At 33.1% G+C, this 11,334-nt stretch overlaps 2 protein-coding genes and 1 long non-coding RNA gene across 5 annotated transcripts; all 3 read left to right on the forward strand.

The window, feature by feature from the left end:
- Positions 1 to 634: 634 nt before the first annotated feature.
- LOC139893430 (uncharacterized) lies at positions 635 to 1,929 on the forward strand. Its single transcript, XM_071876600.1, has 2 exons — positions 635 to 771; positions 1,317 to 1,929. The coding sequence occupies exons 1-2, from the start codon at positions 635 to 637 to the stop codon at positions 1,927 to 1,929; spliced, it is 750 nt and encodes a 249-aa protein (XP_071732701.1).
- A 1,086-nt stretch (positions 1,930 to 3,015) lies between these two features.
- Positions 3,016 to 4,339, forward strand: LOC139886527 (uncharacterized). The gene is made up of 3 exons (XR_011772505.1): positions 3,016 to 3,070; positions 3,453 to 3,575; positions 4,179 to 4,339. It is a non-coding gene; the product is annotated as an uncharacterized lncRNA (long non-coding RNA).
- A 555-nt stretch (positions 4,340 to 4,894) lies between these two features.
- LOC139886525 (transcription factor bHLH130-like) lies at positions 4,895 to 9,582 on the forward strand. 3 transcript variants are annotated; one of them, XM_071870361.1, is made up of 8 exons: positions 4,921 to 4,946; positions 5,046 to 5,140; positions 5,478 to 7,224; positions 7,796 to 8,088; positions 8,178 to 8,345; positions 8,465 to 8,530; positions 8,983 to 9,051; positions 9,168 to 9,582. In XM_071870361.1, exons 3-8 carry the CDS (start codon positions 6,768 to 6,770, stop codon positions 9,219 to 9,221), a joined length of 1,107 nt encoding a protein of 368 aa, XP_071726462.1. In that variant the 5' UTR covers positions 4,921 to 4,946; positions 5,046 to 5,140; positions 5,478 to 6,767; the 3' UTR covers positions 9,222 to 9,582. The 3 variants fall into 3 exon arrangements, with proteins under 3 accessions (XP_071726464.1, XP_071726462.1, XP_071726463.1); XM_071870362.1 differs by having other exon boundaries at positions 4,924 to 4,946; positions 5,694 to 7,224; XM_071870363.1 differs by having other exon boundaries at positions 4,895 to 4,946; positions 5,046 to 7,224; positions 8,181 to 8,345; positions 9,168 to 9,581.
- Positions 9,583 to 11,334: the final 1,752 nt, after the last annotated feature.

Raw genomic sequence — 11,334 nt, forward strand, 5'->3', positions numbered from 1 at the left:
CATCAACTTTCGATGTAAAGCAAGTTGTGTTTTAAAAACGAATGCAATGTTTGTAAAATGTATCATATAGAGGTCAAGTACCTCGCGATGTAATCAACTATTGTGAACCGTTTGTAATCGATATGGACTTCGTCCAGATGGATTAGGACGGGTCTCTACGGTCATCGACATGTCAACGATCACCCTCTTACAGAATTCATGTCTATCACTGATTTTCCTTCCAAGCAATATGAAAATCTAACAGACGCCCTCGTAAACTCTTCATCATGGTTCCATTGAGAATGTAGTCACAACCTCGATATCTACACTTTCAACTTTTCAATTTCACATTGGTACACTGACCTATCTTTTAGCTATGAATTTCACAAACACATCATCTCATCCTCAAGCAAACTTGTAGGTAATCCGGGAGTTAAAATTTCACATTTATTTTATGCGGATGATGCGGTTATTTTTTCGAAATGGAATCATGATAGCTTAGTTAACATTATACAAAAAAAATTCGGGTCTTAAAATCAATGTTTTTAAGTCACACCTTTTTGGTTTGGGAGTTCAAAACTCGGTGGTGGATGATTATGTTCTCGAACTTGGTTGTTCCAAAGGTATGTTTCCTTTTACCTACTTAGGTCTACCAATGGGCGGGAACATGAAAAGAATTTCATCATGGGATCCATTGAAACTGCGGTTTGTTAAAAATATATCGGGGTGGAAAGTGAATCCCATTTCTATAGGGGGTCGGTTAACTTTGGTGAAAGCAGTTATGGGAAGCTTGTGCATCTATTAGTTGTCATTATTTAAATGTCTCGAGCTAGTTATTAATGAGCTTGGAAATTTAAGATCTCAATTTTTTGGGGGTTCTTCAAAGGACGCCAAAAAAATGCATTAGATACGGTGGGAGTTAGTTTTAGCTTCTAGAGAAAAAAGAGGCCTCGACATTGGAAGTTTAAGATCGTTCAATCTTAGTCTTATCTTTAAGTGGATTTGGAGATTCAAGTCTTTTCCTAACGCATTATGGTCAAGAATTATTAAGGCTATTTATGGTGAATCGGGTGGATTAGACTTACAACCGAAAGGGAATAGTACATGGGCTGTTATGGTATCGAATTTTCTGAAAACAAAAACAACAGGTTCAATACCCATGAATGTGCTTCACGTAAAATTGGGTAATGGCTCTAACGTTCGTTTTTTGAAAGACAATTGGTTAGGGGATGGTGCATTGAAGGTTAGATTTGGGAGATTATTCCGTCTAGATGTTAATCAAGATTGCACTATTGCACAAAAGTTTGTTAATGGAGTGTGTTATGGGAATGGATTAGACCGAATATAGGTGCCACGAATGAGGCACTGTTACGGTATCTTTGCGAAAAAATAAATCAAGTGGCTATTGGTGAAGGATCAGATTACTATGTTTGGTCTTTATCTAATGATGTCGGGTACTCGGTTAGTAGAACGCGAGCTCATATTGACGATTATGTGCTTCCCTCGGCACATTTATCCACGATGTGGTGCCTTCAAGTGCCTAGGAAAATTAATATTTTTGTTTGGAGATTGGCGTTAGACAGATTACCAACTCGCCTAAATTTGTCACGACGTGGTTTGGAGATTAAATCGATCAGCTGCGTTTTGTGTAATCACGTTATGGAGTCTGCTCATCATCTCATGTTTGAGTGTGAAGTGGCTGTTGAGCTTTGGAGAAGAGTAAGGTTATGGATTGACTTGTTGTTACCTCGATTCACAGAATGGACGGATTGGATTGCGTGGTTTGAAGATTGGAGAGAGTCCGAAGACACGAAGGCCAGATTATATGTCATCGGTGAGTCTACTGTTTGGCATATTTGGAGATTCAGGAATAGTCAGTTGTTTGAACAACCCCCGATGAAACGTTGTATTTTGTTTGATTCAATTCGTCTTTTTTCGTTTAATTGGTAAAGAGGTAGAGGTAAAAAGAATGTAAATTGGAATGATTGGCGCTTAAAGCCGTTGTAATGTGGCTGTCGGGTCTGTTCTAGCGACTTGCTAGGATAGCTCGTTTTTATAAATAAAATTTTGACTGTTCCGAAGAAGAAAAAAAAAAAACAAGGCTTTGAAAACTGATATCATAGTACATTTTTACTTCTATTAGTCAAAATGGTCATTATAGTGCATGCAATTTTGTATCGACTTGTTGATTTTTGAATCAATTAATATTTTTTTTATTCAGAAAAAAATTGTATTGTTGTGTGGCCATGGTCTGGTCGTCACCAAGAAAATCAAGTCGCGACTTGGATTTCTAGGCCACTGCCAAACTAAATCTAAGTCGCGACTGACCAGTTCGATAGGCGGGCATGAATCTATTGAGCCTTTCTCAGTCTAATTATAATTTTTTTTAAATGCTAAATTAATTTTATTAAATTATTAATATTAATATTAATATTAATATTTTATTTTATTTTATTTTATTATTATTTTACTCGTACGTACTAATTGTCGTCCAAAATTGTGCCACCTCCTCTCTGAAAAACGACACCCCACCCCTCAATTTTCTTCCTTTTTTTTTACCAAAACCTACCACAAACCACAAAACTGTAGCCAATATTCTGCCTCACACAGTCACACACCTACCAACCACCCAATTCATCGCCTCCAATTTCTCTTCCTACGTACTAATTGTCATCCGTAATTGTGCCGTCTCCTCTCTGAAAAAAGACATTCCACCCCTCAATTTTCTTCTTTTTTTTAACAAAACCTAACACAAACCACAAAATTGTAGCCAATTTTCTGCCTCACACAGTCACACACCTACCAACCACCCAATTCATCGCCTCCAATTTCTCTTCCTGAAACGAAGCAACAAACATGGCGACTTCAGCAACAAACCTAAAATTGATACACCAGGGAGTACGTCATGGAACACAGGCTTTCTTCCACTGTTAATTTTTCGGTATCCCCTTTTTATGTTTTGAGTTTTTTGTTAAGCTACGTCCATAAAATAGATGTTTTATATTTTGTGGGTGGTTAATTGTTGTTGTTGGTTCTATTTTCAGTTTGTAGCTGCAAAATCATAGTACCAGTTATCGACTTCATTTTTGCTGTAAGTCATCATTAGGGTTTATGCTGTACACTTTAATTTTTAAGGCAATTGATACAAGAAAATAGGGCCAAATTTATAAGCTTATGCTTTGATCGATTATTAGGTGCGGTATTATCATTTATTCGGTATCCCTGTTGCCTTTTTGTGTCTAAGGTTTTAACTTTGGATTCTAAAGTCTATTTTAATTATTGTAGCATCATATCATAATTAGTGTATTATTATAATGATGATCGTTTGTCTGGCTTTGATTTTGTAAGATGAGTTCTAACTTCTAATGAATGTTTGATGAATAAAATTTTTTGTTGCATATGTTTGAATGCTTAAATGGAAATTAAGAGGAGTATTTTTAGCTTGAAAATATTTTGGTTTACTATCCTTGCAGACGATCAGCTCCTTCATACAGTTTGTCTCTCCCTTCCGTTAAAGGTATTTTACCAAATGGAATTAGATGAATTGTGGAAAAGTGTTGCTCTCGGCTTCAAGACTCCTAGAGAGGCCATTGAAGGTATACTCTTGCACTTCGTGTTTATATCTACAATGTATATGTGTGTATTTATTAGTTATTTGTTTCCAACGATAGTCAATAGTTTGAGCTATTGTTTATTTTATGGTTTTAGGATTGTTATCGTTAAATGTGGACCATTTTTTATATATGTGAATTGTTTTTTTATTTACAGGATAGATACATTGTAGTTTCATTGATTGTGTAAATGTTGAAAGTTCTAATAATGCAGTTATTTTTATGTTGATGTTTTATGTTTATTTTGTGTTGTTGAATTGTTTTTCTTTTCTTTTTCATGACTGTAGCTTTTTTTTTTTTTTCTAAAATGCAGATGTTTCTCCTGTCTTCAATTTACCTTCTATAATGTTACCTACATTGACTTTTGATGGTACTTATTATTGTTTTTTTTATATATAAAAAATTGGTCATTATGTGAGATTGTGCTTATGTACATATGGTTTGAGTGTTTGACAGGAGTGACAGGATGCCCAAACCCATAGATACCTTAAAAATAGAACATCAATTTCCCATTTGCTTATATATTTGCATTATGTGTTTACATAATATAGGTTATACTGATCTTTTATGATGTATTACATGGTGCAGAATGGCTCAACAGGCACAGATAACACTGTTCTCAACACTACAACCAGGAGACATAATGAAAACAATTGAAGCAGTAATATATAGACGGTGGATCGCAAAAGGACCAAACAACCCAACGCCACATGGATACTCATGCATCCTGCTCGACACACATGTAAGTACAACCACGTATGTTACATTGATGGAATTTTTGTGTTAGCTGTATTTAGATCTTTTTGTTAGCTACTGAATGAGAAATAAAGTCTTATATACATATCTGATGTAGTTATACGCTTACTTTTATACTTAACTACACATATCTAATTCATTAACAAACAACAGGGAGCAGCCACCCAGGGTAATGTGAATTACAAAGATGAAGACCACTTCACTTAAAGTTTAGTACCGGATACAGCGTTTAGAATATCAAACTTCATTTGCGAGCCAACGAAAAAATGGGATCAAAATCTTGAATCCAACGTCTCACATATTGGGTCTGCAAACAATATTCAAAACAATACCAGCAATTGGCTACCCACAGCACTACTTTGAATTCAAATCATTCAACCACTTAAAAGCCTACACAGTAAAAGGTATGTACTATATCCTGTAATATAACTTTATTTACATATTTTAATACATATTACATATGGACATATTATAACAGCACTAACAAAACCACACAACAGACTATATCGGATGCGTTCAATACATCGAATATATCAAACAAGGAGGAAATATATACGAAGAAATAAAATACATGGGATCAATCAATATCATCAAGCTCAAGTAAGCTCAAAGAACATTCAAAAATATACAATTAACATAAAAAAAAAAATTCATGTAGGATACATCCAACAAAACTAACAATTTGCTTTCTGTCATTAGCGACAACACAATAGAGCTGACTTTATGGAAGGATCAGGCAAGAGACTTCGACTTCGAGACCAGTAATCATCACCGTGAGCAGCTGCTGGGTGAATGTAAGTCTAAAAAAACATACTATTTCTGGTGTTCAAATTGTATAAAAAAAAAAAAAGGAAAACGGAATTTCAAGAGATGGTACAAGTCCAAAGTTTCCACCTTGTCCCAAAAACTACCAATTATTGGTAACATACTAAACATGGTCAGTAAAGATACACCACATGCTGTCGTCAGAAACTTGGCTAAAAAATATGGTTCTTCAATGCATTTTCGACATGGTGAAGTTTATACTTTAGTTGTTTTGTCTCCAAAAGTGGTGAAAGAGATCATAGTAAAGAACGATGTAGCATTCACAGACAGTCCCAAAATATTAACAGCTAAAGTATAACTGTTCAGATATTGCATTGGCACCTTCTGAAAGTCACCGGAAATCTGCACTTTGGAACTACGTACTAATTAAAAAGTTCAATCCTTTGGTTATATTCGTGAAGAAGAAATGAACTTTTTGATCGGATAGATGATTAAGAAGTCATCATCAGGATCGATAATTAATCTTACTTAAATGGTTACCAGGTTGATTAATACAATAACTTCTAAATCTGCATTTGCAAGGGTACCAAAAGATCAAGATTTGTTAGTACAAGGAGTACAAGACATGGTTTACCTTGGTGGAAATTTCAGTCTTGCTGATTTGTTTCCCTCTCTTTGGTTTCTTAAAGTTCTTACTGGTATGAGTTACAAAGTTGGGAAAATTCACAAAAGTCTTGATAAGATTTTTGGTGAATATGAAAAATAAAATGCAAATCAAGAAAGTTGTTATTTTGGTATGCTTTCAATCTTACTCAAGTTATGCATGATTTAACTATAGCCCACGTCAACTAACCAAAAGATACCCGCATCAACGCGCGGGCCAAACAGTCTCTAGTTATATATCAAAACTCCAAATATCATAGCTACTCTCTATCGTGGTTAAACTATTCATTTTCTTAATCTTTTACATCAATGTCGCATCAACATGAAAATCATATAAATAACTCATAGCTAAACATTCTATATCATGGCTATAACAATACTTCTTTTTATATACTGTACAAGCAAATAAAGCGTTAAAAACAAACAATAAAAAGCGAATGGATACTATTAAGCCGTGTCTATAGTTCATTACGAGTAACTAGCGAGTAATGACGGATAATGAAAAGTGATTAGTAACTAGCGAGTAATGAAAGATAATGTATAGTGGTTTTAGAAGTATATGTTGTTAGCAGCCATTGACCAGTTAACAGCATTCCCAACACAAATCACATGCGTGTGACAATAGACAAATCTCCAAAAACCTCCTGACCACTTATCTTCCAATTCTTTATTCACTCCTACTCCCAAATTCTATTTCATTTTATTTATTAAATATTAAATTATTAAATTTAATTCATTTTCTGCATTCCACTCACTTGTATTTCCGTTCCCACACAATTTCTTGTTCCTATCTTCTTCCTTCTCCTCACTAGCAATAATAATTAATGATACTATTTTTAGCAATTTTTTTATTTCAATACTCTTAACAACAGCAGCCCTTGAGTGTACTTCACTATCATTGTTTCCTTGAATAAAAGTCAAAATTAACCCTCACCTTTCAAATCTTCTAGGGTTTTATTGACACTATCAATCAATCAATCAATCAATCTATCAATGGATTCAGATCTCCATCATCATCACCGCCACCAACAACAACAGAAACCGAATACGAACTCCGGGTTGACCCGATACCGATCCGCTCCGAGTTCATATTTCTCTAATTTAATCAATAGCGGAATCTACGGTGATGATGATCATACTGATCCGTTTACCGTTTCAACTGCTAATCAAATCATCAATCAATTTGAATCTCAATTTATGGATTCTGTCAAACAGGAACAATTAGGTATTTATACAGAACAGAGTATATGTCAAAATCAATTTCAACCTCAAACAAATAATAATAACATTAATAATAATAATAATAATAATGAGCAGCAGCAGCCTGTTTCTGCTACATGTAGCTCAGCAATTGATGATTCAATAGCACCGCCGATGAATTTTCCGTCGAATTTACTCCGGCAAAGTAGCTCACCTGCCGGATTTTTCGCTCAACTTGAACTTGATAACGGTATTTTATATTTGGATGAGTGAATGTTTTACTGCGTTTTTTTTAATCTGGTGGAGGATTTATAATTTGTGCTAGTTAAATATGATTTGTATATATGCGTATATAATCAGTTGATTTTTGTATTTATAAAGGATAAAATGACAATTCTGAAGCAATAATTGTTGCATATTTTGTCTCTATATCTGGCCTTGTTTGTGTAGTAGGACAGTTTATTGATTGATTTGTACTCCATGAAAATATTTCTATTTAGGGAAGTTTTTAAAAGGTTTTGTAGAGACATGAATAGGAAGAATTGAAAGTTGTTAATATCTGAGTAAGTTGTACAAGTACTTTAGACAATTTAACATGAGGCTGATGCTTTACCTTATAACAAAAGTAAATTATTTAGAAGAAAGTTTATCGTACTTACTATTCTTGATTTAGAATGTTTGTTCATGCAAGTTGAGTTTTATATTTATAATAATTTTATATTTGACTTGTATACAATTTGACCTTAATTAGACGCAACTTGTTGCTAGTTTGGTCTTGATATAAGAACTTAATTAGAGATTCAAATTGATTATTTTTGTAGGCTATTCTATGATGAGATCGATAGATGATTTTAGAATTGCTAAGGGTAATGCTCAAAACACGCTTCTTGGATCCACAAAAAGATTGAAAAACGAAATGGGATTTTCGTCTGGTTCACTTTCTTCTTCTGGCGTATTGCCTCGTATTCCTGAAAACGAGATCAAAGTTATGGAAATGAAAAGTGGTTCACATTCTTGGGATGATTCGGATATCTTAATAACAGATAGTTTCTTAAATGATTTTGGAGAAAGTGACCAAAATAAGCTATCAAGTCTTAATTCAATTAATAATCAGGTAAGGTGGTGACTATTATTGTATGATTGATTAGCGATTGTTCTATATTATAACCGTCTTCTGTATCAAATATTGATTGAATTGCTCAGCAGAATGATATAGGGAGAATTCGTGCTCCCACAACGCTTATGCATCACTTAAGTTTGCCAGCAAGGACTGCTGAGTTGGACAAACTATTGCAATTTCAAGATTCTGTGCCTTTAAGGAGCAGGGCAAAACGAGGTTGTGCTACTCATCCAAGAAGCATTGCTGAGAGGGTAAAAAATTCTGGCAAAGATATTAATTTTTAGTTCTCTATATCCACCTTATCTTTCGGAAACTTTTACTGTATCATACATTTTGATTAAAAAAAAAACATTTTGGTATGAATTTTCAGGTAAGACGGACCCGAATAAGTGAAAGAATGAGGAAGCTACAAGATCTTGTCCCGAATATGGACAAGGTAAGCTTGATAACATTCAAAAGTTTGCCGCTCCTATAGAGGTGACAGATGGCCGGGTCAGACTGGGTTGGGTTACAAATCAGTTGGGTTAGATACGGGTCCAGGTTGAAACGGGGACCCTAAACCATGTTGCCAAATTTTTAACAATCAAATAGTGTTATGTATATACGCTTCAATATTAATATACCTGTTTGGACAGGGCGATTTATACATTTGTACACGTGTATACTTGTATGCGTAAACATTGTTTTGGAAGACTTTCAACCCATTTGACTACACATTTTCCTTATAGTTAAATTCTCATTTATATGGCCCATTTTAGCTGTTAGAAATTTGTATAACTAAGAATCAGGTCATCTCTTCGTAAATGGGTCAAAAATGCCACCTCTTCTCGGTATATACTATTACTGTATGCCCGGAGCGTGCTAAAGCCTTTTCATGGATTCTTGCAGCAAACAAACACAGCCGACATGTTGGATTTGGCTGTTGATTATATCAAAGAACTTCAGAAAGAAGCTGAGGTATGCCATAAGAAGTATCAAGTCTATAACATCGTAAATCATCCTTCAATGCTCTACGCAATATAAGGATTCGTTAATCATGACTAATTTTGCATATTTATATTGCTACATTTCAGACACTTTCAGGCCATCATGCAAAATGTACATGTCCACATAAACAGAACTTGTAACACATGTTCAAGTAGGTTTCTGTAAATGACATTTGAAGATGAAAATAGGGACTGGCAGAAGATAAAGATGTTGAGACATGATTTGCAGTCAGCAATTAGAAGACGCAAATAATAGTATGCTCCGGTATTGGTTGCGTATAAATATGAAAACTCCATTGTTGTAACCATAGCTTATTGTATAGTAATAAGTAATACTACTAGACTACATTAAGCGTGTTCATTAAATCATATAGATCCCCTTCTCTCCTAGTGTTTGGTTTAATCTTGTTCATGGATCAATTAACTAGCCAACTATGTTTGGTGTTGTAATTTGTATAATAATTGTTCTTAATTAGTAGGTAGCTATTGGTTTTAAATATAGTGAGAGTCTACATTTTGCTGTAAATCTTAAATGTCTTGTGATATATACAGAACTTTGCAGGTGTGTAAAGTTTTTTTTTTTTTTTTTTTTTTTTTTTTTTTTTGGTTTAGGAAACATGTTTGGTGAATCTGGACCATATTACTCTATATATCTAAATGGCATAGGTCAAATGAATAATTGCACCCATAATTTTCACAAAATCACTTCGCACTTTTTATATTTTCACAATTCAACTTCGCCCTTTATAATACTTAACTTTATAGCTTTTACAAACTTACCACAAAGTTTTTACATTTTATAATTTAACCATTAAACTTCTCATTTATTATAAATCGATCACATAATTTTTACTCACTAATAACTATTCATTATTATTATTATTATTATTATTATTATTAAATCAACCACATAATTTTTCACTTTATTATCATTTAACTTTTTTTCTTATTATAAATTAACTACGTAACTTATATATATATATATATATATATATATATATATATATATATATATATATATATATATATATATATATATATATGGCATAAGCCAAATGAATAGTTGCACTTGCACCCATAATTTTCACAAAATCACTTCGCACTTTTTATATTTTCACAATTCAACCCCGCCCTTTATAATACTTAACTTTATAGCTTTTACAAACTTACCACAAAGTTTTTTACATTTTATAATTTAACCATTAAACTTCTCATTTATTATAAATCGATCACATAATTTTTACTCATTAATAACTATTCATTATTATTATTGTTATTATTATTATTATTAAATCAACCACATAATTTTTCACTTTATTATCATTTAACTTTTTTTCTTATTATAAATTAACTACGTAACTTATTATATATATATATATATATATATATATATATATATATATATATATCTAAAAGACAAAGGCTTTATGAATAGCTCTTCCCCATGCTTTAATCGTTTGAACGTCGTGCAAAAAGGTTGTACCCACAATGACAACACACTAAACATTGACAACCATTATAAACTTTAGTGCGCCCAATATAAATTCCTAGGGAAAAAAATGTAAACTCCATAGGGGTCTAAAGTTAAACTTCAAGAGCCAATCGTAACTTCTTTATTTTTCATAAAACTCTCCAACAAATCCACCTAAATTTTTAACCGCCTAGAAATTTTCGTATGACTCGAGATAGGTTTAACCGACATAACCGTTAAACACGAAATAATTTTACCAAACAAACACAATAAATTATATCTGAAACGGAGTCCCGACGCGAAGCCGAGGGCTCCTCCACTAGTTTCATTTATTAGAAAAACTAGGCATGAAAAGGACGAAAGTACATTATTGGATTTTTAAAATCTAGGTGTATCTTGATTCTTATTAGATTTATATTCTTCAGAAGAAGATTCTAAAGAGGTGTTGCTCTTTCAGCCACGTCACTAATTTGTTGGAAGTACGTAGTATGTCTGTCCATTATGTAATGAGAACTATAATAATACGGAGTAGTACATTTAAAATCGTCAAAAAAGTGATTTTTTTTTAAGACAAACTTACATACCCAGTTGTGGCAGTCAGAGGCAAACTCACATCAGTTAGTATATTTCGTGAATAAAATTTGTTATACAGTGAGTACTTTTCAAGAAGTATCAATACAAGTAAATAATGTGACAATCAAAGTGCAACTATTGATAATGCCGATTCTTATTGATAATTTTATGGATGGATTTCACTAAAAAGAACCCGTAAAACAATCAAAA

The sequence above is a fragment of the Rutidosis leptorrhynchoides genome, chromosome 1 (genome assembly GCF_046630445.1).
Source record: "Rutidosis leptorrhynchoides isolate AG116_Rl617_1_P2 chromosome 1, CSIRO_AGI_Rlap_v1, whole genome shotgun sequence".
NCBI lineage: Eukaryota > Viridiplantae > Streptophyta > Magnoliopsida > Asterales > Asteraceae > Rutidosis > Rutidosis leptorrhynchoides.